The 27,569-nt window shown below is 41.3% G+C and overlaps 1 protein-coding gene across 7 annotated transcripts in view; it reads left to right on the top strand.

The window, feature by feature from the left end:
* The window catches only part of stxbp5b (syntaxin binding protein 5b (tomosyn)), a 41,068-nt gene extending 13,734 nt beyond the window's left edge, over window positions 1-27,334 (top strand). The window contains exons 7-30 of one of the 7 annotated variants that reach the window (XM_055038269.1): window positions 6,528-6,611; window positions 7,476-7,599; window positions 7,697-7,775; window positions 8,963-9,117; window positions 9,218-9,290; window positions 10,057-10,204; window positions 10,391-10,458; window positions 10,569-10,609; window positions 11,425-11,645; window positions 12,530-12,714; window positions 13,046-13,171; window positions 13,758-13,909; window positions 14,976-15,059; window positions 15,528-15,590; window positions 15,680-15,736; window positions 15,854-15,901; window positions 18,050-18,100; window positions 18,282-18,410; window positions 19,040-19,279; window positions 20,482-20,845; window positions 21,009-21,174; window positions 22,192-22,303; window positions 23,255-23,475; window positions 23,565-27,334. In XM_055038269.1, coding sequence (XP_054894244.1) covers window positions 6,528-6,611; window positions 7,476-7,599; window positions 7,697-7,775; window positions 8,963-9,117; window positions 9,218-9,290; window positions 10,057-10,204; window positions 10,391-10,458; window positions 10,569-10,609; window positions 11,425-11,645; window positions 12,530-12,714; window positions 13,046-13,171; window positions 13,758-13,909; window positions 14,976-15,059; window positions 15,528-15,590; window positions 15,680-15,736; window positions 15,854-15,901; window positions 18,050-18,100; window positions 18,282-18,410; window positions 19,040-19,279; window positions 20,482-20,845; window positions 21,009-21,174; window positions 22,192-22,303; window positions 23,255-23,475; window positions 23,565-23,606 — 3,033 coding nt within the window. In that variant the 3' untranslated portion in view covers window positions 23,607-27,334. The remainder of the gene's footprint in view (window positions 1-6,527; window positions 6,612-7,475; window positions 7,600-7,696; window positions 7,776-8,962; window positions 9,118-9,217; window positions 9,291-10,056; window positions 10,205-10,390; window positions 10,459-10,568; window positions 10,610-11,424; window positions 11,646-12,529; window positions 12,715-13,045; window positions 13,172-13,757; window positions 13,910-14,975; window positions 15,060-15,527; window positions 15,591-15,679; window positions 15,737-15,853; window positions 15,902-18,049; window positions 18,101-18,281; window positions 18,411-19,039; window positions 19,280-20,481; window positions 20,846-21,008; window positions 21,175-22,191; window positions 22,304-23,254; window positions 23,476-23,564) is intronic. The other 6 variants (XM_055038270.1, XM_055038272.1, XM_055038271.1 and 3 more) reach the window with 6 other exon arrangements.
* Window positions 27,335-27,569: the final 235 nt, after the last annotated feature.

The raw sequence follows: 27,569 nt of genomic DNA on the forward strand, positions 1-27,569 counted from the left end.
CCCTCTAACGGAACGGAGAAGGAGTGAATCCAACATCCCGGCCCCGATGAACTCTACAGATGTTCATCTCAGAAAATTGGTGAACGACAAGTTAAACTTAACAACTGTATATGACTATGTAATATCCACTTCGCAATAACAAACTTTTCTGAAAGGAAGTTTTTTTTTTTTTTAAAGACTACTTGTTACAGTAATCATAAACATAAGATAGAGTGAAAATTATCTTTGACATATAGAAAACTCAAACACTTTGAAGGTAAGTAAATCTACTTGTCCATATTTCCTTCTAACAAACACAACTTGTGTATTGGACGGGTATAAATGCCTCTCTGAGTCTTCACTTGCACTGATCTCACCAAACCATCAGCTCCGATGTTGACATCAGTAACCAAACCAAGAGGCCACTGATTGCGAGGAGTGCATTCGTGCAGAATCAGCACAAGATCTCCGATTTGATAGTTTCTGGAATGGTGGTTCCACTTCTGCCGTTGTTGCAGGCTGGGTAGGTACTCCTTTACCCACTGAACCCAGAAAATGTATGCCAAGTACTGGATTTGGCGCCAGCGTCGACGATACAGATCTTGCTTTACAAAATGACCAGGAGGCAGAGCACACTCTGATCTCAGCAGAAGCAAGTCATTGGGGTCAAAGGTTGACCATCTCTTGGGTCATCTGACAACTTTGTTAGTGGTCTCCCATTGACAATGTTTTCAATGATACAGAAAAGTGTCATTAGTCCTTCATCATCCAGAGTCTGTTGTCCTGCAACGCTCATGAGAATTGAGCGCACAGAACGGATTTGTCTCTCCCATACACCCCCCATATGCGAGGCGGCGGGAGGATTAAACTTCCATTGAGTTTCTCGCTGGAGTAGATGATCCTCGATCTTTTGCTGGTTCCATCCTTCCAGAGCCTTCCGCAGTTCATGACGAGCACCAACAAAGTTCGTCCCATTGTCCGAACGTATCAGTTGGGGTGTCCCACGGCGAGCCATGAATCGCTGAAGAGCGTTGATAAATGATTCTGTGTCCAAGCTGTGTGCCACCTCCAAGTGGACAGCTCTGGTAGTTAGGCAAGTGAATAGACATCCATATCTCTTCACCTCACTCCGTCCTCTTTTGATGGTGATGGGTCCAAAGTAATCAATTCCGACGTGAGCGAAAGGCGGCTTACATGGAGTCACACGATCAATGGGCAAATCAGCCATGTACTGAGTACTGATTGGAGCCTTTTGTCTTTTGCAAGGTACACACTGTGCTAGGACTTGCTTCACAGATGCGCGGCCTCTGACAATCCAAAAGAATTGTCTGATATCAGCAAGCACCCTTTCAACTCCAGAATGACCTGTGAGCTTGTGAAAATGCCAAATGATAAGTTTGGTAATATGGTGGTTTTGAGGCAAAATTGCAGGGTGTTTTTCCGCTTCAGTTATTGGAGCATTGGTGAGTCTTCCTCCGACACGGAGTAATCCATCACTGAGTCGTACTGGAGCTAACTTCTTGATGCTTTCTCCTTTCATTGGACCAGTCAAGTGGGTGCGCTGAGCGTATTCAATGATGGAAATCTCTGCCAGTTTCATTTCATTTGGTGTTATTGGATCACTTAGCTTGAGTTCATACTTCTTCAGAAGGATATTCTTAGCTCGTAGGATCAGTACAATAGCTCGTTTGAGTTTGTACCAGGAGGAATACCTCTGAATGAAACAGTCAATTGCTGATTGAATGGTGAGCTTAGAAGACATTGCATATGTCTGACTTGACTTCTTTACCTCTGCTTCCGGAGGTAAGCTTCCTAGATCAGGCTGGCAAGGCCATAATTCTTCTTCTTGCCACAGGAAGGCAGGGCCTTTGAGCCAACGCTCACTGTTTGTAAGTTCCTCAGCAGACAGTCCCCTTGAAACATCATCTGCAGGGTTTAGTTCTGTGCAAACATGTTTCCATTGTGAGGCTTGTGAGACTTCACGGATTTGTGAAACTCTATTTGCAACAAAGGTTTGGTACCGTTTCTCTTCGTTTCTGATGTAATGTAGGACAATAGTGCTGTCTGTCCAGAAGACAGAATCTAGAAGGGGTAGCTCAAAGCTTTGATGGATTTGTTGATCAAGCTGTACTGCTACTACAGCGGCTGCCAGTTCTAATCTTGGAATAGTGCTTGGTTTAACAGGAGCCAACCTATTCCTAGAGAGAACGATATTACAGTAGATGTTATCGTTGCTTACAACCCTAAGGTAGCTAACAGCACCATAACCTAACTCTGAAGCATCACAGAAGTGATGAAGTTGCATGGTGACTGAAGCTGCAGTGAAACCTTCAGGTCTGAGACATCGGGGCACCCGCAGTCTGCAGAGTTTTGGTAGGTCATCTAACCACCGGCCCCATTGCTCAGCAATGTCATTTGGGATAGCTTCATCCCAACTTAGCTTCAAGCGACATAGCGCCTGGAACAGTGCCTTTCCCCGTAAAATGAATGGGCCAACTAACCCCAGGGGATCATAAACTGAGCTTATTGTGCTTAGCATGCCTCTTTTTGTGTTGGGTTTGTTCCTGACCTTGATGATGAAGGTGATGCAGTCATCTGCTATGTCCCAAAACACTCCCAGAGCTCTCTCCAAAGACAAATCTCCATCCAGGTCCAACAATGGTAGTTGATTTGCATGCTCCTCAGGCGGGATAGACTGTAGAACCTCAGTTGAATTGCTAGTCCATTTTGTCAGGCGAAACCCACCATGCATGAGTAGGTCGATCAGCTGTGCCGCTAGACGGATGGCCTGTTGAGGTGAGTCTGAGGATTTCAGGCAATCATCTACGTAGAAGTTTCTTTCTACAGTGGAGATGGTATCTGCATCGTACAGATGTGCGTGATCTGATGCACACTTCTTTAATGCAAAACTTGCTGCACTTGGAGACCACACTCCACCAAAAAGGTGGGATGTCATCCGGTAAGTAACTACCTCATTATTAGGATTGTGGTCCTTCCACCAGAGGAATCTTAGCACATTTCTGTGTTCTGGAGTTACATGTATCTGATTGAACATGCCCTCAATGTCTGCCATTACAGCAACTGGACCTTGTCGGAAAACGGATCAACACGTTTATTAATTTGTTTGTTAGATCTGGGCCCTGATGGACGACATCATTGAGAGATACTCCGTCATACTTTGCTGCGCAGTCAAAAACAACTCGCACCTTTCAGGCTTGCGAGGATGAGTCACTGCGTGATGTGGGAGGTACCAAACTTTGCCCTCATTGTGATCAGGCGACAAAGCTGGGACTTCTTCTGCATATCCTTTATCAATAGTTGACTTCATTGCTTTAACATACTTGTCTTTCAGGTTTGGGTCCTTTGTTAATCTGCGTTCCAGTAGTTGTAGTCTCCGTGTCGCTAAGTTGATATTGTTAGGCAGTGTCACTGCTTTGTTCTTAAAAGGTATGTCTAAGGTATAATGTGAGCCATCTTTGGTAACTGAGTTTTCCCACAGTTTAATCACCTTGTGGTCATTTATTGACAGATTGTTCTCTGGAGCAGGGTCGTCAATTTTCCAAAACCTTTCCACCTGTGTTTGTAGATTTTGATCTGACTTGAGGAAGTAAGTCTTAACCTTCCTAACTTCTTTGTGATCAATGGGACCATTGATGGCCCAGCCGAGTACTGTTCTGCTAGCGTAAGGGTCATTATCACCTCCTACGCGGTACTCTTCAGCTCTAAGGAGACGAGGAGCATCTTGTCCAATGACAAGGTGCACATCGTTGGACTTGATGCTGGGAATAGGGATATCTGCTAGGTGATCCCATCTGGCTGCCTCGTCTGGTGTCGCAAGACAGCTAAGTCCAATGTTTAATTTCTTAAGTGTTCTCACACCATTAAGTGTGTAGGTGCTGCCATCATGCAGAGAGTCAATCTCAAGATCCACACTTTGAGTGAATATGCCTTCTTGGCTTCCTCCTACCGTGTCAAGGTCTAATCTTGCAGGCTTGCCTTTGACCTTTAGCTTCTTGGTCAGCTCTTCTGACACTAAACTGGTATTGGCGCCAGGATCGAGTAATGCATATGTAACAGAACTGATGTTTGTAGCTTTACCCCTAACGACCACAGGAACTATAGGTAAACAAACTTTACCATTTGCAGCTCCAGCGAATCCACATGTGACATTAGGTGATCTGCTAGGTTGCGTTCTTTGGGTAGTTTTAGTGTCATCAGTGCTGTCCTGGCCTGCTGCTGTCTCCTGTCTGTTAGTGTGGTTAGGATGCAGCCATTTGTTGTGTTTCTGTCCACAGCCAGGCACGTTGCACACCCAGTTGCGCGTGCAAATCTCAGCACTGTGCCCAATCTTGAAACAGTTTTGACACAGGTTTTTTTCTTGAACAAACACCAGGCGCTCTGGCACCGTTAGTGATCGGAAGCCTGGGCACTGGTTTAAGAAATGCTGTTCTGAGCATTTAAGACATTTTAAATAAGCTGGCTGTTTGGTGCGTGCAGACTTACTTTCACAGACTGCAGCGGCTTTGACAGTGGTGGGGTAGCTTTGACGATGTTTCTTTGAGACTTTGGTAGGTGATGTAAAGTTGTTTGGTTTCTCATATTTCTTTGAAGCCAATTAGCCCACCAAAGACTGGATCAGATCTCTTTTCAGCTTCTGTCTCCACAAAGTTCACGACGTCATTAAGTTTCGGTAGACGTCCTTCCTTTGTGATGTCGTAGTTTTTATTTAGCCACTTGGCCCTGAGATCTGATGGTAGCTTGCTAATTATCTCAAATAATGTGCGGCGGCCGCTGAGCTCTTCCTCACATTTCATTGCAGCAAGCGTGTCTTTACAGCCTCTCAGCAGGTCTGCGAAATCTCTGAGTTGCAGATTGTCTTATCTCTTTAAAGTTCAAAACCTTTTCAACCCAAGCTTGAGAAATGGAATGAGGATTTCCAAATCTTGATTTTAGTCGGTCTAGTGCTTCTTTGAAACCTGCGTTGGGATCAGAATTGTACAGACAGTGACTATAGCATCTCGAGCCTTCCCTTCTGTGTACTGGTGCAGACGAGTTAACTTTTCTTCAGCAGAAATAGACTCTTTGTCCACCATAGTGGTGAAAAGCCTCATGAACTTCCAATACTGAAGGGGTTCACCGTCAAACTTGATTAGATCAGTTGGTGGGAGCCTGAGAGTGTCAACTTGTGCTTGATAATGCTGCCTTGAGAACTCTAGCAGTTGTGAAATCGAATCATCTGCCATCTGGAATGGCGAGGGTTGTTGTGTCGTAGGAATTTTGCCAATTTTCGGCGTAGAATGGAGATCTGCTGTGAAGGCTTGCATCTTTTGCTGATTGTGTTGCACCTGTGCATCCAGCTCAGCTTGTGATGTAGTCGCTGAAGTTCCAACTCAAATTCCTCTTTGTTACGTCTAAGCAACAGCTCAAAGTTTTCCTTCTCTTTCTTTCTTAGGGCTTGGATTTTCTCTAGTTCTGCTGCTGCGGAATCTTCATATTTATATCAGCTGGAGGCTCGCTGAACATGGCTTGTGTAGTAACATCTAGCTCATCATCAACATATGAATGCACACTAGCTCCATCTTCTTCTTTTTCTTGCAGCCAGGCTAGAGCTTCATGACGCACATCGTGAACGTTCATTAATAAGTCTCTCATAAGCATCAGACTCTTCTCTGTCGATGTCATCAGTGAGCCGAGAATGATAACATTTATGTACCTCCTGAAGATGTGCAAGGGCTAAGTCGAGGCTCTCTAGCACTGACTTCAATTCTTCTGGCTTGTTTTCTCTAATTTTTTCGTTCGCTGACGTCATCATCTTAGTTACGGCTGCTTTAGCTTGTCCTCTCTTCCTTTCAGCGCAGCAATGTCTGTTTCTCCCGCGGATTCTTTAGTTTCAGACATGATGCCGACGTGTTTAACTTTATGTTACAAAGAACATAAGGTAGTCGTTTTTTTTGTTGTTGTTATTTGTTTTATTGCCTCGTGCTTTACACGGACATGCCGGTTAAACTGTAAATAAAAAATAAAACAATACATCAATATTTAGTAACAACGAGAACTAATCTCCGACAGCTTACAACATTGATGTAAACTCACCACGTTGGGCAACACTCATAAACGTCGATTAAATATCCGTTTGTAGTCAATAATACCGTTAGCTGCGGCTAACGGCGATCTCTGTGCCGTTACTTTTTCTGCCGTAAGTTTCTTCTCTCCCTTAACTGACGCGAAGCCACTACAGCGCCCTCTAACGGAACGGAGAAGGAGTGAATCCAACAAGTACGTTTTGTAAATAATCTGACATTGACATTTTTAGCCTGCTATAAATGCTGTAGCGCTCCGAACAATCAGTTGTAAATCATAACATTTTTATTAAAACACTTTAATTGTCTTTTGGGTTTTTTTGGACATTTTTCCAAAAACTGTTCTTTTTTCCAAGACAAATAATACCATACTTCATTACTATTCATGTCATAAAGTATGTCCTCAGCTCTGATGTAACATCAGGGATGTGATCCAGTTTAATTTAGCTTTATCTCTTCTTATTCCAGCTTCTGATTGGATTTGAGTGCGGAGTCGTGGTGTTGTGGGATTTGAAGTCCAAGAAAGCTGACTACCGCTACAATTATGATGAGGTAACGCATTTCCTTTCACTTTCGCTCAGTATTTGTGAGCGAACCGGTTCGGTCCGGGACTTTGCCTCCCAAAGCGTGTTCGGACTTGTTTCGTTTCCGTTCGAACAACAGCTCCCAAATAGTTTGAGTCACAAAACCTGAAAGAGCAGCTTGTCAGAGGAATGGCCAACGAGAAAATAAAACAAGATTGGAAATTATTGAGCAAACGGCATAGAAACTAATTACTTCCTTTGATAATGGCCAACAGGCTTTTACATCAACACACTTTGAGGTTTTTCAATATTTTGCCTCATAACTTCGACAAACCTCGACATATTTTAAATATATTTTGTGTAATAAAGCAACACAAAGAAGTCTGAAATAGTGGCATAAAAGGGAAAACATACTAGACTTTCAGGTTTGTGGTAGCTTTCATGTTTTTTCCAGTGTGCCATGAGTTTGTATTTAGCCTCCTTTACTCTGACGCCCCGAAGTAAAAATATACTTCAACGAATTTCCTGATTAGCTAAGAGTTTACCTCTTTAAGTAATTTAATTTCAATCTAAATCCAGATGTTAGAGAACATTAGTGAAAATCATCATGAAGACACTATTTTCTAGTTTTTATCACTGAAATAAACAACTTTGAATGTCAGTTTTCTGATTTTATTTGTTTAAAAATATTATGCCTTTTTGTGTTCCTCTACAACCACTTTTGTCTGGAATGTAGTGTTATCAAAATCTGGGAGCAATGAAGTGTATGCAAGAAGATGTTCACCACCACTTATAAAAATGCCACAAACACCTATAGAGAGCCTAATTCTGACTTTCTGTTTGGTGGAACACAATGTTACACATCCTATTGATGCGTCTCTTTGTCTCTCAGGCGATTCACTCGGTTGATTGGCACCACGAGGGGAAACAGTTTGTCTGCAGCCACTCCGATGGCACTCTGACCACGTGGAATATACGCGCCCCGGCCAAGCCTGCACAGATCATCACGCCACATGGTACGAGCTGTCGCACACACATGCATACACACATACCGCATGCAGCGAGGCGTCGATTCTATAAATTTCTGAAACTGCTCCTCCTGGCTTCTAACAGGAAAGCAGCCTAAGGATGGAAAAAAGCCAGAGCCGTGCAAGCCAATCCTAAAAGTGGAGTACAAAACTACAAGAGCTGGGTAAGTGTGATGGCAGAAAGCTCCCACCCTTCCTGTGTCTGCTCGCGCTTGGATCCATATCCTGTGTTGAGAGGCACCTTTCCTGTTGTTCTGCAAAAACCAAACATCAGTTTTGAGGACGGCATCCTTATTGTAGATGGAAAGCTGGAAAGGTCCCCATCGTCGGCGTTTGTGCTCTCAGAGGTTGTGTTTTGATTATGCAATGGGTGGTGTTTCCTTATGATTAGTTGTCACATGCTTTACAGTAGTAGTGTTGGAGAAGTGGTTTAGTAAAGCAGAAAGTCAAAGAATTCCTAAAAAGTCTTAAATTCATCCATCTGAAATTGAAGCCTTGAAATGCCTTAAAATTACAAATCTGAAATTAAGGCCTTAAATTGTCTTAAAAACCATGTGTCTGAAATTAAATGTCTTAAATTCCTTTAAAAAAAAAACGTTGGTCTTAAATGCATTAATCATAGGTCTTAAATGTGATTATTTAATGTTTTAATCTTGTATATTCAATGTCCTTTTCTTTTTTCTCAAGGGAACTTCTAAACTTTGAGTTGTGCACAATGTTTTGTGACTCAGTGTTGTTGTGGCTACCGGTAACTAGATGGTAATATACCCTTGCTTGCTAGCCAGTTAGCTTTTCTTTTTCTTTTTTTTTTTTTACATTCATCATGGGTATGTGCGAACTTATCTCCAGTTGGCTGGATGATGTTCATCTTAGCCACTGGCTCATTTCTGTTTTCAATCCACGCAATTTATTTATTTGTGATTTTCTTATGTTTTCTATCATGTTGCAGGTCTTAAATTTCATTCATAATGGTCTTAAAAAGGTCTTTAAAAGTATTAAGCTTACGTTGGACAAGCATGCAAAAACCCCATAAAGAGGAAACTGACGCTTTGCTATGTCAAGGAAAAGTAACAAAAACAAAAGAAAACTTGAACATCCTCACAGAACGTGATCTAGTTCTTATCTCACTTTTTTCCTCAGGTATTTGAGGACAGGGATTAATTAGTTGTTATGATTAAAAAGTAGGATTTTCCTGAAAAAGGGGGCCAGACACTCTCAGGAGAAGGTGCAACAGTAAATTATGTCCCTCTTCACCCATTTACCACTGACACAACCTGGTCCTTTTAATATTTACAACAGTCCTATGTAACTGAGCGAACCGTAAAGTTCTTTGCGTTTTTGGCGTTACCAGGGACCCGTTCATGGTTCTGTCCGGCGGGCTGTCGTACGACACAGTGGGGAGGAGAGCCTGTTTGACCGTGATGCACGGAAAGAGCACTGCCGTCCTGGAGATGGACTATCCGATTGTAGATTTCCTAACACTCTGCGAAACTCCATATCCAAACGGTGAGTCATGCAGGCTGTCCACAGCAGACTTGCTTCATTTCTATTGAAAGTCACAGAACTTCAAACATTTATGTTCATATTTTGCTCTCATTCTTGCCAGACTTTCAGGAGCCTTACGCTGTGGTGGTCCTCCTCGAGAAGGATTTAGTTGTAATTGATCTTGGACAAATTGGGTAATAATTTACCGTCTTTAAATGTAAAAAAAGAAAAACAAAACAGAAGTTGCATTCTAGAAATGTGTATAATTTCTCTTTGCAGAGTTCGATATAAGAACACAAAAGACATGTTTTGAGTATCATTATAATACTTTTGACTTTAACTAATGACTTATGTGTACTGGTTGAATAAGTTCAACAAATAGCTTTTGCTTCAACAAGGTTTTTACCAGAAGAAAAATAACTACATCACTACAGAGACAGTGTTCTGTGATAAATTTCTAATTCTTTTCTCTAAAACAAAAAACATATTGTCTTAGTAATGCTAACCCTCTAATTGCTAAGACTCTAAAGCCAGTTTAGAAGGTGTTTTGTCATTTTGCTTTGGTTTTAAAATATTCCTAAGCTGCTGTTTTACAGCAACTGCTCACACAGTGACACTAGTTGTCAAAGTTTTAAGAGAAATCAGAAATAGAAGATTTAACACTTAAAATATGATTCAGCGAATTTCAACATCTTTCAGAAAACTTTGATCGGTGCATCTCTAACTTTCTTTCATCTGTTCTCATTTAATGTTACTTTTAAGTTACAGTTGTGTTAAAATAAAAAGAGCAGGGATCAAATATAGAAATCATTACCTTATTGGCATCTTTGACAAAGTTCAATTATCAACAAAGCCAAGCAGCATTAGATCACGCCATGCAAACTCCTAAACTACCTTGAAACGTATAGTATTTTCCTTAAGTTATTTTCACACGTCAACAGTTTTTGTTTGTCGTGACAGGTATCCGATATTTGAGAGCCCCTACCCTCTCTCCATCCACGAGTCACCGGTGACGTGTTGCGAGTATTTTGCAGACTGCCCCTCTGAACTCATTCCTGCACTTTACTCTGTCGGCAGTCGGCAAAAGCGACAAGGCTACAGCAAGAAGGTGATTTACTCCTCTTTCTTAAACGGACCTGAAATCGTCTCTCCTGTTCTAGCGTTTGGTTTCGAAGACACAATGTCTAACGGGAAGGCAGCAAGAGACAGAAATCTTGTGGCAGATACAGTAAATAATTTGGCCTGAGTCAGATGGGTAACGATCATAATTTAATCAGTTTTCTCCATTTTACAGGAATGGCCCATTAGTGGTGGAAACTGGGGCCAAGGCACACAGACTTACCCAGAGATTATCATCACAGGGTCTGTAATTATTGACCAAATGAAACAATCTGTTAGTGTTTGCCTTTCATTTCTGGAGTTGCGACTGATGTAGAGTTTCGATTTTTTTTTCTGGTTCTCTTCAAAAACAGGCACGCCGATGGCTCAATCAAATTTTGGGATGCTTCTGCATGTAAGTGTTTCTTTTTCGATTGGTCATACACACACAGTCCAAGCATAAACAAAAAACTGAACACCTGTTACTAGATTTCAGTTCACAAATATAGCTGGAACAAATGGCTAGTCAAATCAAAGGTATTTGTCTGTTGTCAAAGTAATGCTGTTTTTGCTTTATTTTAGTTTTTATTTTTAACCCAAAATGCAGGATGTGAAAATATTCACACACTCTTTTAAGACATCACCAGTAAAAGCTTTCCCACCGTTCCAACAAATTATAAAGACCCAGCTTTAAGTCTGGCCCACAAACCGTGTTTTGAGTTTGCAAAAGCTGAAATGGAGAAAGTAGACTCTGCAGTGGATAGACGAGTGGGAGTAAAAGTCCCACCTAAACGCTGTGGCTTCACTCACTGTCAACCAGTGCGGTGAAAAATAATGCCTGGGAGGTTTGTCACTCCCCACACACTCTTTCTTTTGTAAATGGCACACCTTCAAAATTTAACTGCAACATAACATAAGAGGAAACAAGATCTTTGAGAATCCACTTGAATCGGGGTTTGAAACTGGAGATTTTGTGGGAAAGTAGGGTCCCAATTTCAGACTTAAATATTCCAGAATCTGAGAGGAACAAGCATGTTAGATTTCACAAAAAAACAATTTTTTGCTTTTAAATGTATTGAGTAATAAAAAAAAGTCACCAGAAATTGTCAGATTGAGGCCTTGTTCTGGTTGTAAACAACAAAACTCATTTTTTAATCTAGTGCATCAATGACGTCATGTTTCTTTTTCTGGTCATTAGCTGTATTCCTCTCTCGTTCTCCGTTTTCAAAGTAATGCTTCAGGTGCTGTACAAGCTGAAGACTGCCAAGATGTTCGAGAGGGCCCGGGGTAAGGAGGAGAAGCCGAGCTCCGACATCGTGGACGAAGATCCGTTTGCCATCCAGACCTTGTTCTGGTGTCCGGAGAGCAGGATGCTGTGCGTGGCTGGAGTTTCTGCTCACGTCATCATTTACAGGTTCAGCAAACAGGAAGTCACCACTGAAGTTGTTCAGGTAGAGGCATGAGAACCAAACCTTTATCACTACTTTCCATTTCTGGCTTGCAGTGCCTTCTGTACTGAGGATGCTCAGATTTTATGGACACTTGGGATGCAAATAATTAATCAACTTACGACTGTTGATTTGTTTGTTAGATTAAAATTAGTTCCCATCGATTAACTGATGATGTCCGCCAGTTTGGTCGCCATCCAGCAGAGGGAGCAGCTGGTCATCCTTACGTGGAGCCAGTTGATACAGAAACAAAGACAGCGGGGCCATCCCAGAAAAAGAAACAGTCCAAATAGAGACCGGTGTGGGATACAAAATGGACTTTACGTGGTTCTGATTTGAAATATGAACAATTGTTTATCGTCTATGAAGGATTTTTGATTTTTGAGGTTCTGTTATGAACTACATGGTTGAAGTTTTAACATTCCTTCAGTAGAAATGACAGACGGTGCGTCTGCATGACCATCTCCCTGTTCGTGGGGGATTAAGTGTTTGTCATATTTTAACCTTTCAATATTTTATTTTTCTACTTAGCAACCTTGGAGGTTCCTGTTTTATTATGTATTGTAAATATGTCTAAGTTTGATAAAGACATTTTCTGTTTATTCAGTCACTACTTAACAGAGGCGACACAAAATAGTGTTAAAATCTAAAGATTTTTTTCAAATTTTTTTTCAAATTCAGCATGAAGAATTTATACATGCAGGAGAAAATTAGGGTTTCAAGAAAATGGCCTTTAGTCGATCGATGACTTACATCCTTAATACATGAAGTTACTTTTCATTTGTGTGTTTACATTTTCTTGCGGTTTATGAAAGTCATGCTTTGTAATCCTGCAAGGAAGAAAGGATGTTTTTGACACAAGATCTCCTCTTCTGTCTCGCGTTCAGCTTTTGGAGATTCGGATGCAGTGCGAGTTCAGCGAGGTCGACTCCCCGGATCCGGGGGGAGCGCAGACCCCCACCCTGCCAACCTCTGCAGCTTCCTCCAGCCCTCAGGAGGCCGAGCCCCCAAACCAGCTCACTGCAGGCGTCAATTCCTCCGACGGAGCTAGAGACAATATACCATGCCTTCAGTACGCATAGTTTTGTTTTGTTTTTTTTAATCAAAAATTCTTATTTTTACTGGATGGTCGATGTCTTTGCTGCTTAAAAAAAAAAAGGGCGTCCACAAACTCATAAAACGCAATGCAGTCATCAGATGATTCCCTCTGGAGGTCAGTGGGGAAATGATTCCGTCTATAAAGAAATGTTAGAAATAGTAAAGATGCCTGGACAGTAAAAGGCGGAATGAGGAGATTTAGTCGTGAGTGTGGCCTAACCCTGCGGGGGAGAAAAAGAGGAAGGATAATTCATGGTGGTGTAACGTGCAGCCTGCTGTCTCGTCCCGCTATGTGTTTGATGCAGGGTGCGGAGCGCCCCGCTGAAGCAGTCTCCGGGCTACCAGGTGGAGCTGGTGGTCCAGCTGGTGTGGGTGAGCGGGGAGCCGCCTCAGCCGATCACCAGCCTGGCAGTCAACTCCTCCTTCGGCCTGTAAGTGTTCACGCATCACGTCTCTGCACACACTTCCTGTGTACGTCCTGCTCGGGTGTGGAATTTGTTCTGAATTAAAATAACAGAGCAGAGCACAGCCTGAAGACCTGAGAAGTCTGGAAGGTTGATACAACTGCAGCAGATCTTTAATATGACATAGCACTGAGCAGTTCAGTCATTTAGAAACTAACTACAGTATTTATCAAACAGTACAGTAAGTTCAGTTAATTATTCAAAGTGGTGTGAAAAGTTTCTGTCTTATGAAATGTGGTATTGCATCAATTTATCTAAGGAAACGTTGTAGTTCAGAGTTGCATTTGTAAGTAATTGGAGCATTAAACTGCATGTTTGATGCGTATTTGCCCAATGATTTGGATTATGGGGTTTGACAAAATGTTTATTACTTGTTTTATAATTGGTGACGGTTTTCTTATGTAAAACACAGAATTGCCTTGTCGCTGAGATGTGTTATAAATAAATAAACCTTAAAATGCCTTAAAATCCACTGAAGTTGATGAGATGACAAAATGGGCGAAGGTTGGAGGCTCGTCTGACCCCCGGTCCTCTACCCCTCTCCGCCTCTCAGGGTGGTGTTCGGGAACAGCAACGGTCTGGCGGTGGTGGACTACGTCCAGAAGACCCTGCTGCTCAACCTGGGCATCTCGGAGCTCTACAGCCCGTCGGACCCCTGCCAGAGGCAGCCCCGCTCCCCGCGGAAACCACGCCAGCCTTCTGGAGGTGAGTGAGCGCTCCCACCTCTGTCTTGATTCTCTCCCGCTCTGTGCGCCTCGCTACGTACCGCAACACGACCTCTGCCAGAGCAGCTGCCCGAGTGTTTCTCTGAACTTGATCAGGTGGCTAGAGGTGGAGGTGGATGGGCGGAGCTGACAGTTGGCAGCTTCCCTGACTTCACACCATGAGCATGGCCCCCTGCAGTAGCTTCTCTCCCTCAACAGGGGGCATCACTTACAGGTTCTTCATCTGTTGAGTAGGACAGTGCAAAACCTGCAGAGTGGGTGCATGTTGCATCATGACCAAAATTACCTTTTGATTTCTTTATGTGATAAAAATATTACATACGCTTTACTTACGTCCCTGTTAAAAATCTTGTTGTCTACAGTCAAGATTATATATCTTTTTTTTTTTCTCGTAATAAAAAACAAACCTAAATCTAAACGCAGCAGTATAGAGGAGTATCGGATAAGTTTGAGTGCGTGTTCCCTTAAGAATGGAGATTTCTAAGATTTTCAAGAGTCTTAACATTTGCAAATCTAACTTGTTCGCCAAATAGAGTGACTGCAATCCATTCAGCCTTCATGTTGTCTGATGAAAATCAAACTCTCACGCATGGCGCAAGAGTTTGAAATAGCTCCTCACATTCTTATATAAAAAAATTGATTTGTTTTTGCTCTGTTAAAGCTTCCACACCAAGGAGGGTTTTTGTTATGGCAGCCTTTCTGACACCAATCCTGCGTGTCAAATATTGTTTCTTTAAACAATGTGACAGTGATAGTTGTTTTCATAAACACCTGACTATATGTGAGTAGAGCTATCGCATCTCAAATTTGGGGTCTGAAAATATTTATCTAGTTACAGTTATAACAGTACAAAGCTACTTACTATTGTAACTCAATCTGATACTAGTGCATCCCTTTTATTCTATTCAGAGATTAATTCAGCAGCAGGCCTCAGAGAATCTGTGCTATTTTTTTCCATTCACACTTCTAATTTTCACTCATTTTTTTGTTCTGTCTCAATGATTTTCACTGTTTTTGTTGGTCTCTTTGTGTGATTTCTGAGAAAGACATTCCAACTGCTTCGTCTCACATGTCCAGACTTTCTAGCTTGTATTCTCAGTCTGTGAAAAAACTGCGCTCCTCTCACTTCCGTAAGTCCCATTGTGTCAGATTTTTTAAAATTATTATTATTATTATTTTTCATCTCCTTCCCACACGATTGTTTTGCTCTTGGAAGCTTTCCCTCTCCCTCATTAAGATACACTCCCTGGTTTTGATTCAGAGCGGCCGCTTCAGATCTCCAAAACTCATGATTTGAGTTCTCAGCAGTGGAATGAGATGTTGCGGAGGATGAGTTTTCTTAGGCTTAAAGGTCATTTAACCAAAATCAGGTTGTGTATCTTTCAACCTAGCTTTCAGTGTTAGTAGACAAACAATACCGACCTGGTTAAATTATTAGCATTTGGTCCGTAGTTGGTGTATTGTAATAGTTGCCATCCCTTCAGCTTTTCTAATAGTTGACCCCTCCTATCAGTTGCGTCAGACATAGGATTGTTTGGGGATTTCGAAGGGATAAATTGGGCTAATTTTATTTTTCTTCCCAATCAATACTTCTGCAGGATTTTGCGACTCCAACGACGGGTCTAACAACTCAGAGGACCGATGCAAATCACCCACGTCAGGTAAACCACTTACCTAAAACCATACCAAAAAGTTTTGTGTTTTTTTTTCAAAGAAGCATTTTTCCCAAATGCTTCCATCTATCACCCAGGATCTACCTCACCCTGCAATTCAGACGATGAACGAAAACAGAACTTCATAGAGAAGGGTACCGTATCTTTCAGTGCATGCGCCCTCTTAACTCCAGCAAATCATAAATGGCTGAAGACGTCTGATTTGTCCTCTTTCCCCACCCCAAACCCTCCCCCCAAAACCTCATTTCCAGTGAAGTTAAAAAGCAGACGCTTTTCCAAGACGGTTGCCAATGACTTTGGTACTGTATATTTCACGTGCATTCTTCCTTCACTCACCGTTTCTCTCTCCATGAATGACGGCGCTCTAACCAAACTGTGCCTTGACCCTCTGCTGGTCTGTGCGTAACGTGCCAATGAAAGACAGATTTTCAGTAGAGACGTGGCTTTTTTTCTTTTTTTCATAAAAAAAATAATCTTGTTGCTTTTATTGATTGCATGACAGGATGCCTTTCAGGTTTCAGCCTTTCTTTCAGATTTCCTATTCAAATTCTCTTCACACTCTACGGATTACTGCTTGGGGATGTAATATCTGATGCTTTTTACCTGCCGTTCCCGAAAGAAAGCTGTAGAAAATCTGCCTCAATATTTTGTGTCACTAACCACTTGGATTTTGAGTTCTCTTCGATCGTCGATGCTCGCTGCATTTCCCTTTCCAGGGTTTCGATTCAGTGTGATCTTTTGGCTACCCGCTCATCTCTTTTTTTTTTCCTTCCCACCTACTCTCTGTGCATAACAATGTTCACAGAATTATAATTATCTTATTTCTCAACTGCGTCTTGCTTTGTTTGACAGTGCCGGCTCCTCTGCGATGTTTTTCTGCTTCGTCTGTATTCTGATGGCGGTTCTGAGGGTGGTTGTGGACTGCTAAGGCAACTTTTGGGGGATTCGTGTTTGGGAATGGCAACAGTCCTGGTAGCAAAAAAAAAATAAATCAGATGCTTTTTTTTCTCTCTTTTTTTGGAATATAAACACGTTTTTGGTTTGTATTCAGAATCTTGTTATAATCAAGACAATTTGGCATAAGCCCTATGCACTGTTTAGGATAAGATTTAGTATAAAAACTTGTTTGAGCTTCATGAAAAATCAACTTGATGCGGTGCATAATTGTGTTTTAGGAAGGAAAGAAATGGTTTCACAAATGTTATTTTCAAAAGAAATCCAAACATCTTTTTGCCTCCATGCGCCTTCAGATGTCACCTGGTAGCAAATTGAGTCCACATGCGTAGAAGAAGAAGAAGAAGATTGTAAAAACGAGATTGCATCTAGGCCTGCCACAAAAAGTGGTAAATCAATTAATCGCACAATAAATTAATGTCATAAGCATGACATAACGTCTGTTATGAACATGAAGGAGTCTTTATGAATGTTTATGACTGTTGTCATGAAGTGTCATTCGGTAAATAATGACACTTTTAATTCAAAGATGCACTAAAAGTTGCGTTAAAAGTTCATTAAGAGTGTAAACTTTGCATTATTCAGTAAATAATGACACTTTTAATGCAATATTTCTTTAAAACTTGCATGAAAAGTTAATTAAAAGCATCAGCTTTGCATTAAAAGCATATTTACCGAATATTTACTAACATTCATAAAGACTCCATGTTTGTAACAGGTGTTATGTTTGTCACAGTGTCATGTCAGTCTTATGCACCCCTTTTGAAATAAAGTGTTTTCTTACATTTTTATTTATTTTGTATATTTAAAATGTCTTCCGGTTCTTAAGTTAGAACTTAAAGTTTATTGATCGTCAAGGATGTGTTCTTACATTATTATGCCACGATTATTATATTACTCGAAAATTATCTCAAAGCAATGATATTGTCGTTTATTGCAGTAACTTCTTGGACGATTTATCTTCCAACAAAATTAGTTAGTTTGACAGGCCTGATTGCAGCCTTTGAACATTTCTCGGTGCTTGATTCAGTTGCTCTCATTAAAACCCGCCTCTGCATGGTGACTCTGGAGGAGCTGCAGAGATCCATCCGTCACGTAGACAGCACTTCATTGTGCACATCGTAAATCTGAAAAAAGTTGACCTATTGTTGGCGCATTTTTCAGATTTTTTAGATCCATGCATCCAGCTCCTTTTTCTTCCTGCAACTATGCACCATTTTATGTTGGTTTTATATGAGTTTGAAGTTTGAAATAGGAAATTTTGCGGCCGTGCAATGTGAAAAAGCTGAAGGGTCCACGAGCGCCTCTTGGAGAACCGAGCCTCAACAGTTGTCCTACAGTTTGTACCAAGTGATCGTTTTCCTAAATGTTTGATGCCGCAACTGTTGGGACAAGCGCCTCTAATTCCTGACCGCTGTGATTTATCTAAGCAGGTGCACAAAACGTCTCTCTTTTTAAAAATTAGGGGTATTTGTCTCTTCTTTTTTTTCCAGCCAAGATGTCGCGGAAAATTAGCTCGTCTGGTGAGCAAAAGCTAGATCAGGGTAAGCCAACAAATGAATTAATCAATTTTGCCGTTTTAACTTCTTTTCCTCCCCTTATTTTAACAGGAAATATTATTTTTTGTTTTATATTAACTTTAAAGATGTAATATATGTACATATGATAGCATTGCAGAGTGTTTGTGTGAATTTAAAAGTGCTGCTGTGTCTGCCCCGGACGCAGAGGATTCCTCCCGCCGGTGTTCCCCTCGGTTGTGTAAACGGCCATTTGGTAATATGAAAAATGGCAAGCTGACGACCTGGATGATCCAGAAGTTGAATGTGCATAGAACTAAGTCAGACCCGCACCGATGTGAGTGGACCGGTCGCGGCTTGGACTTCGGCCGGAGTGGGATAACTCGTACTAATCCCCACAAACGGGGGCTTTTCATTGTGAAAATGGATAACACGTGACACTAATCCTCTCACGGTGATCGTGTCCTGTTTCTTTTCGAGGAAGTTCGTGTTGCTTGAGCGCATGTGGCACCAAGAATCTCACTTTTCCTGTTTCCAGTTTCTCCCTCGAGAAGAACTCGTGTGAAGGGCGACATATTAGCTTTCCACCTTGCTCAGTTTTTCTGTGGAGATCCCCTTCAGTAACTTTTTTTTTTTTTAAGGAGATGATCAAACTTGTGCTTCGGCTGGAGCTTTTCACATTGAGATTGTTGGATTTTAAACAAACAAAAGCAAATTGGAACAAAAGAAAAGCATCTCAATGTCCAAAAGCCCCCTGGTCTGTCCTTAACAAAGGGTTTGCTTCATGTTGTCTGCCTGGTAATTTATAAATGAGTCGGGAGGTGTGTTTTTACAGAGCATCTGACCTGGTTTCCTTTTTGCTTGGTAACATGTGAACCAGCTTTCTCTTGGCGTCTTACTTAAATCATTTCCTAATTTTTATCTCTGCTTGGTTTTTCTTTTTTTGTTCTTCCGCAAACCTGCTAGATGGGAAGGATAACGCATTCACCCGCTCGCGTAGCTCAAGCGTGACCAGCATAGACAGAGAATCTCGAGAGGCCATCTCCTCCTTTTACTTCTGCGAGAGTTTCCCCAGGAAGTCGGACAGCCTGGCCAGCCCCTGTCTGCTGGTGGGGACCACGCAGGGCTCCGTGATGATGGTGGCCCTCAGCCTGCAGCCGGGCGGCGACCAGAAGCCCCAGCAGCCGCTCAGCTTTGCCTCCTGCGGTGAGAGACCCAACATGGGGTGTCATTCAAAAGCATTCATACCTCTTGAGCTTCATTTTATCAGAAAAAAGTCTCATACTTTACTACGTTTCAATTAGGGCTGAAACGGTGAATCAAGCTAATTAATCAATTAGTGATTAATCAATTCTTGAAATTAAACTAAATTAGTAATCGATTAATCGTCAACTGGAGTATACAGACTCAACCAGAAAGCAATTTGCTGAAGGAACAATATAATCAGAGCAGTAATTGAACCAAAGTTATCGAGAAAATTTATAAATTTTTCATTTAACATAAAAAAAACCTGTCTGTAAATATGGCAACCTAAAAACTTTCTAAATGTCATAGTTTTAAGCTTCACCCAGTCAAAATTACTGTAAAATAAATCTCCTGTTAAGCACCTTTTGCTATCTGACATGTTGAGGTTAAAGTATTTTTTTAGCTGCAGATGCATCCTGTGCTACAAATGAGCGAGTGTTTATTTGCACACTGTGTTACTGCATTACAAGCAATAAAATGTTTAAAAAAGGAATTGATTTATTGGTTTATTATCAGCTTTTAATAAATATCAATATTATATTTTTTTTTGCCAGCCCATAGGATGCCACATAAATTCAGTGCAGAAAAGCTTGGCACTACGAGGGTTAGGTCTGCAGAGAGCCACATGTAGTATGAGAAGCACAAAGCTGATCCCCAGCGCCACAAACAGGCCCTAGAAATGTCACCGTTTTGATCCCCTGGCGTGGCTAAAGCTCCCCAGAAAACGATCTGCGCTGCGGCTCCTAGCACTGATCTCAGAGCAGCATTTGGTGCGACACAAACTCTGAAGTCAGAGATGTAGAGGATTTTAAACACGGTGGCCGAACAGAAAGATCAGTCTTACCTATTGAAGCATTTGATTTCAACAAAGTTGTTAGTGTGGAGGAAAATTAATTCGGAGGGAACAAAATGAGAATTGAGAGCCACAGATGCATCTATGAAAACAAATTGTCTTCAACTAAAGTGAAAATAGGATAAGATCTATAATTTATAGAAACTATATGTATAAAAAAAAATTTATTTTCTTTTGTACATTTTGCATTACAAGTCTTAAGTGTTACTCTTAAACGCCATAAAATATCTTTTATTTGAGCTTTTGAAACCCTCTCAGTTTCTCTCTGTGCTGTGTTTTGTTGTTTTATAATCCAAACTCACATTTCCAGGCACCTTGGTCCAACTCAAAGGAGGCATCCTGACCATGGCCCTGCTGGATGCTGCAGGAACTCTGCTGCCCCCTTCCTGCGAGGCGTGGTACGACCCCAACGCCTCGGACGAAGAGAAAGAGAAAGAGAAGACCCGGAGGCGCAGGCCGGCCACGCCTCCAGCCTCACAGGAAGGCCAGGACTCCCAGTTTGCTGTGCTGTGTTCGGAGAAGCAGGCCAAGGTTTTGGCCATGCCGTCCCAAACCAGCATCTACAAACACAACATCACCGAGACCTCGTTTGTGCTGCGCGCCGACGTGGTGCAGATGGCCGGGACTTACTGCATCGCCTGTTTCTGTGCCAACGGCCACATTATGACCCTGAGGTATGCGCTGGTACTTTGCAGTTTTGATTCCTCTGATCAAAACGCCTCACCTCTCTTTGAATTTCCTGCCAAAAGTGTGACATGTTGTGTCTGGACACAGCTAATGAAGTCGTTTGTAGAAGCACCACATCCCTCTAATCATCTTTCCGCTTGCTGGTTATAGCTTGCCCAGCCTGCGGCCTCTGCTGGACATCAACTACTTGCCGCTCACAGATATGCGGATAGCCAGAACGTTTTGCTTCTCTAACTTGGGCCAAGCTCTGTACATGACCTCCCCCACCGAGTTCCAGAGGATCACCTACAGCCAGGAGACGTGCGACAACCTTCAGGTCAGGCAGCAAGGAGATAGTTTCATAGGATTGCAATTTTTGGCAAACAACTGATTGATTTGTGGAGGCAATTTTCATGAAGAGCGAGATCAGAAAGTTCTGTTCCTTTAAAATTGTATTAATGTTGGTCAACGTGGCATAATTAGTGAAAAATGATGAGTAGTTTTCCAAATAAAAGTAGGTCGTTTTTGCATTAAGCTCCCTTTATTTTAACGCCTAAAATAAATTCCAGAGCAATCAGAGGTCCCTGTTGTGTAAAAAATAAAAAATTGGACAGAAACTAGTTACATTTATTTAAATAACTTTATGGAAAGAATTTACTTTTAACTCTGCTTACACTTTACTTTTACTTGACTAATTTAATTATAACATATAAAGTTGATACTCAACTAAGTAACTTTTTGTTAAAATTTCAGAAGTTTTATGCTGAAAGAAATTGATTACAATTTTTTTTTTCTCTTTTTCTTTGTTATTTTATGAGTTATTTGTTCAAATTATTTTCATTTTGGTTCTCAAAATACCAAAATTTCCACATAACTATATTTTGGTCTGTCAGATGTAATTTTTAAATATCGAATGACTGATGTTTTCATCCGTTATGCTGTACCTGAGTCCACACCAGCTCCTCTGTGAAGCACAGCGGTGGTAGTATCATGCTGTGGGGGAGCGCAGGAAACCTGGAATGAATTCTGATGGCCAATAATTGCACTGGATTTAATTTTTTGTACTGACGGCTAAATATAAGTACCCTTTTTTGTAGAATTTTCTTTTCTTTTTTCTTCCATTTCACAAATATGCCCCACTTTGTGTTTGTCTGCTACAGAAAATCTTGGTGAAAATCGCTTCTGTAAAGTTACTTTAACTATTGAAGGGATTATTGACATTTTGGTAGGAAATTGCATTATTTCAGATCCAGGGTTGTTTTTTTGTTTATGAAGCCGACGTTCATTGCCCAGACTGAACAACTTGGGGGAGAATATATTGAAACTGATGTGCTGATGCTTTTGTCGCCCTCAGGAAATGCTCAGCGAGTTATTTACCCCCGTGGAGACGCCGGAGGCTCCGAACAGAGGCTTTTTCAAAGGCCTTTTTGGCGGAGGAGCTCAGTCTTTGGACAGGGAAGACCTCTGTGAGTGTGCAGCTTCCTTCGGCGTTACATAAGGCCGCTCTAACCTTCTACATCAAATTTACATAATACCTCCACTCCGGTCTCAGCAGTTTTCCTAGCAGTGATGCTTTCACTGCCTTTTGATTTCTCAATGGACCAGTGAGAGTTGGCTCGTTGCTTAAAGCTGCTACTAAGACGTTACCTTAAGCGCAATCAGTCACTTTACTAAAGTTTGTCTAGAGAACATATCATTCAATTTTTTATACACACTTTGCTTTTTTGTCGTTATTTAATGAAAATAACACTAATACATCTGGTGACATCACATAAGACAGTTCAGTTTTTTTTTTTGCTTGTTTTTTCTTTTTGAGTATGTCTATTTATAATCTCAGAGGGTTTTATTTGTTTTCAAAAATTAAAACTCGTCCATGACATTTAAGCTAGGATCAACTTTTATTTATTTATTTTTATGGTTTTAACTGGGATTGAAACGATTAATCAAATGAATCGTGATGAATCGATCATTGAAATAATCTTCAATTAATCTGGTAATTGATTAGTCGTTAACTGGAGCACAAAGACTTAAAAAGACTATCTGCTGAAAAAAACAACAACAATGTATTCACAACAGTAATTAACCGAATCTGTACCAAATCCATTTTAGATGGAAACACCTTGCAGTAAAAATGCATCACTAAAGAAGCTCCTGCAGTTTTATAGTTTCAGCTCCATCTGGTCCACATTCACTAAAGGAATGCTATGCTATTGCATTCCTTTAGTTGTTTTACTTAATTAAAAAAGAAATGTCACTATTTGCTCATTTTTATCTTTTAATGTATTTCTTGTATTACATGTAAAAAGGCTGATGGGTGAATGAAAAATCTGCAGAATGTGCCAATTTTTTATTTATTTATTTTTTTATATCCGATTAATCAAATAAACGTCAGTTGTTTTTGTGTCGCTGTTTGCTAGTCGGCGAAACGACGGCCGGCAAGGCCTCGCGTAGCCTGGCCCAGCACATCCCGGGCCCAGGCGGCATGGAGGGCATGAAGGGCGCGGCGTCCGGGGTGGTGGGCGACCTCGCCCGTGCCCGGGTGGCGCTGGACGAGAGAGGGCAGAAACTGGGAGAACTGGAGGAGAGGACGGCAGCCATGATGGCCAGCGCGGAGTCCTTCTCGAAACACGCCCACGACGTACGGAACGACCTCCGTTTCACCCGGTTTGTTTTCTTCTTGTTCTCCCTCTGAAATCAATCTGTTCTTCTTGTCATTTCTCTCCCCAGATGATGGTGAAGTACAAAGATAAAAAGTGGTACCAGCTCTGATGACAGCGAGCGGAGCGCTGGACTCTGTTATCATGCACACCAGTATCTCCGGGGAGCTGGGGTTCCTCCTCTTCTCTTTTTGTTTTTTCCCCTGTTTTTTCCCGCACAGGCAGGCGGGCAGGCGGGTTGGGGGTGCTCTGCTCGACAAATTCATGCTCTTTCTCTCAGCACAATAATCTTCACTCTCCATTACTCCAGTCGACAGAGACGAGAAGCGAGCTCCTTGGCTTCTCCTCCTCCGTTTCACCCGACAGCGATAGATCGACGTATATCCACACCTGTTGCTTGTCGAGCGAAGACAGGAAGAGAGGAGGGACAATTCTGCAAATATAATGTACCCTGGGTGGCCTGGCTGCACTTTCCCCGACCCCTGTTTTTCCTTTCTAAGCCCTTTATTGTGTCTGACAAACACAGCGAACTTAAACGAGGAGAAAAGTCTGACCCTTTGAAACGAATCAAGTGAACATGTGAGGTTCCACAGGAGTGACCGGGAAGGACTTGTGTTTCGTTTTTTTCTGTTCTGAATCATCCTTTCTCTCAGTTTTCTCCATCTGGAAAGGGCCTTGAAGCACTTAGAGTAGTAGAGTAGATAAATTGGACACACAGATGCTGGGTCTGTTGCCTCTTAACTGAACAAGGGCTGGTAGTTCAGTAGTTTGCCATCGACCTTTTCAAAGCTACCAAGTCGCTTTTGGGCGAGAATGTTTTCTGAGTCACTTTGGTTTTTATTTATGGTAGAAAAATATTTTGGGATTGAAGATTGTGTGTTGGGCATTAAAAGTTAAGTGAGCAAAAAAAAAAAAAAAAAAAAAAGTGCTAAAAATGTTTACCCCTAATGAAGAGTTTACATCGTTCTCTAACAAATGAGTTGAGACTGTAAATCCCCCGAGTGCTGTAGTCAGATCTGGTGACACGCTAAACAAAGATTGTTGGTAGTTTAACAAAATTAAATGTTTTGTTTTTGTTTTGGTTTGTTTTTTTTTAGAAGTGAACCTTTTTTTTCATCCTGAAGATGATTTTTGTCGGTTGTTTTTTTTTTTTTTCGATGCATATGGAAGAAAAAGCGTGTTTCTCTTACAGCACAATGGAAGTGGTGATGCCGTTTGTGTTGGTAGACATGACCGAGCACAGTGACGTGCTCCACACAGTGCCACAGCTCGTCTCTCTATGAACTGCTCTTTTAAACAGTTCAAAACATCTTTTTGTTTTTGTTTGTTTGCCTTTGCCTCATGAATCGTGAGCGCTAGCCTCTAGCTATGTGTACGCTACTTGCGAAAGTATTCATCCCTCCTGAGCTTTTCCTCATCAAAGAAGAGTGTAGTTGTGAAGGTTTGGGAGTATTTTTGGATGGTTTTCATGTTTACGAATTCAAATCTGGAAGTTGTGGTGTGTTTTGGTTTTCAGCCCTGTCTCTGTCATGATTTTTGTGGTGTGTTTGTTTTTTAACATCTTGCCACAGAGTTTCGACGTTGACTCGATCATTCTAACAAAGCATACAGCAAACCTTTGACTGTATGCGTTGGCTCGTCGTCACTCTTCGCCACAGAACCCCGTTGCAGCCTTCGTTCAATACTAAAAGTCCCGCAGCATGATACTCCCACCACCGCTGTGTTTTTAGGGTTTTTGACTCCAGTCTGCTGGAGCTTCTCCACAGTTGCGTCCCCGACCTGTCCGTTCTCTTTTTTTGGTCTTTGTGATATTTGTTTGCAATCACAGATCAGCCATATTTTATTCCAAGCTTCAACTGCACACAGTTCCACTCCATTTGCTAATTAGGTGACTTTGGTTGCACTTTATATTTAGTGGTATCAAAGAAAAAGGAGGCTGAACAGACATTTTTTCAGATTTTCATTGAGAACAATGAAGTTTGACACAGTGAAGTATAAAAGAAAAGTTCCAAGGGGTATGAATACTTTTGCTAGGCGTTTGTGAAAATGCCTACACGAAGGAATATGTTGTAGTATGGCCGCTATGTTGATGCAGTGCATTACATCAAATCTCTACAGGTTTCATTCAGTTTTTGCTGGAGTGTTTTTGTGTGAAAAGTCTTCAATCTTTTTGTTTCCTTTCACAAACTGCAAGGATCTGCTGCTGTTAGACGCTGACATAGGAATTAGCAAAACGTCGTCAGGCCAAATCGCTGCCAAATGTTGTAAATATCGCGACGGGTTGACGCCAATCTGAGCGCGCGAGCTTCGGCAACACTGTAAGCTTGCGGCCATGTTGTTTTCTGACACCAAAGAGTTACCTTTATTTCACAGAGTTGTCTTTATTTATGTATTTTTTCCCCCTCCGGAATACTGAGAGCGTATTTTGACACTTCGTCAAAGTCTACTGTGTCCACGAAGGAGAGCAGACTGACTTTTTTGTTTGTTTTTTCGTGTAAGCACGACACTTTTCTCACCGTCTCAATCTGCTTTGATTATTTTATTTGGTTCATAAAAGTGAGCAGCGCGAGCTGGAAGGGTTTTTTTTCCAAACTGATTGATCCACCGCAGAGAAAAAATCCAGAACCGTCGGCTGGAAGAGACTGAAATGTCTCAACCCTGCGGTGGATTATGTTTTCAAAGAAACCCTTCACTAGTCTGGACAGCTGGTTTTAATCTACTCCACTTTATACTACTGAGATAAACCCATGTGGAAGAGCAAAATATGTGGGTTTTGCACTATTTTCTGTACTCTATAAAATTTTGCTATGATTTTTAATGTGTCCCATTTTCGTTTTCTTTTTTTTTTTTCTTTTTTTGGAAGGACCAAAACGTCGTAAACTTGTGCTTATTTATATCATTCACTGATTGATAATTTTTTTTCAGTCTCAGATTTTGTTCATTATTAAAGAAACTATTAAATATTTATATTTTAAAACAAAAAGAATATATATATATAAATATATACTTTTATTTCAACAATCTAATAAAATAAATACCTTTATGTCGTTTTGAGATGGAGGAAGTGACGTTTATGTCCAACCGATGGCTCTTCATAACGCCTCGTCATTCAGAAACCATTTTCCTGTCCTCTTCTGCTGGGCTGCTAGGTCCTTCCCACAAGAACTGTGGCCTCGACTTTGAAAGTGCTTCAGTTTGCAACTTGTACGTCCTAAATGGTCTCTTACTGCACATTGAAGGATGCATGATATTACGTGTTTACAAACTTGAAACGACCATGTATTATCCCTCTTAGAGATCGTCTGTTCTGGCATTTGTATTTAGCTCCACGTTGAACAAAAATCCTGAAGTTTCCGTTTCGCCTCCCTCATCCGGCCATGCCAGTGGTGCGAGGGGTAGAGGGAGGGGCTGAGGGATGATATATATATATATCTCATATATATATTATTTTTCTCTCTCTCTGGTATATTTGTTAATTTTCCTGTTAAGGTCACTGTTTGCTTCAGAGAACCTCTCGCTTTCCCCCCTTTGCGCTGTAGAAACGCGTCCCGCAGTCGAGCACCAAGCCGGAGAGCTCTCGCCATACTTCCTTCCTTCCATCCATCTATTTATCCATCCAGCCATCCATCCATCCGTCCGTCTTCTGGGATGATGAACATCTGTGGAGTTGCAGTATTTTGTTTGGCAAAAAAAAAAAAGTTTTGTACAGTTTTATTAAAATCAATTTCACATGGATGTCTGACTTAATCTGCTGCCACAAACGATTTAGACTGTAGATACAGTATATATAGATATCATTGTGCAATGTAAAAAAAAAAATAAATGTAAAACCCAACGTAACATTTGTCCTGTGCTTTCTGTTCTTCTGTAGTCAATCATTTTATTGATTGAGAGGTTTTTGACACTCTTCAGGTCACAGTTCCAGTTGTGGGCTGTTTTGTCCAAAATAAAACACACACACAAAAATTACAAAACTTCTAATTTTCAAAGAAATTACGTTTATTTGCCTCACTTCTTCTGTGGTTAGATATTAAACATTCTCCCCTGATATTTTTTAGACTTCATCATGTCGCCT

Source organism: Poeciliopsis prolifica, unplaced genomic scaffold (assembly GCF_027474105.1).
Source record: "Poeciliopsis prolifica strain line A6 unplaced genomic scaffold, Auburn_PproV2 SCAFFOLD013, whole genome shotgun sequence".
NCBI classification, from domain to species: domain Eukaryota; kingdom Metazoa; phylum Chordata; class Actinopteri; order Cyprinodontiformes; family Poeciliidae; genus Poeciliopsis; species Poeciliopsis prolifica.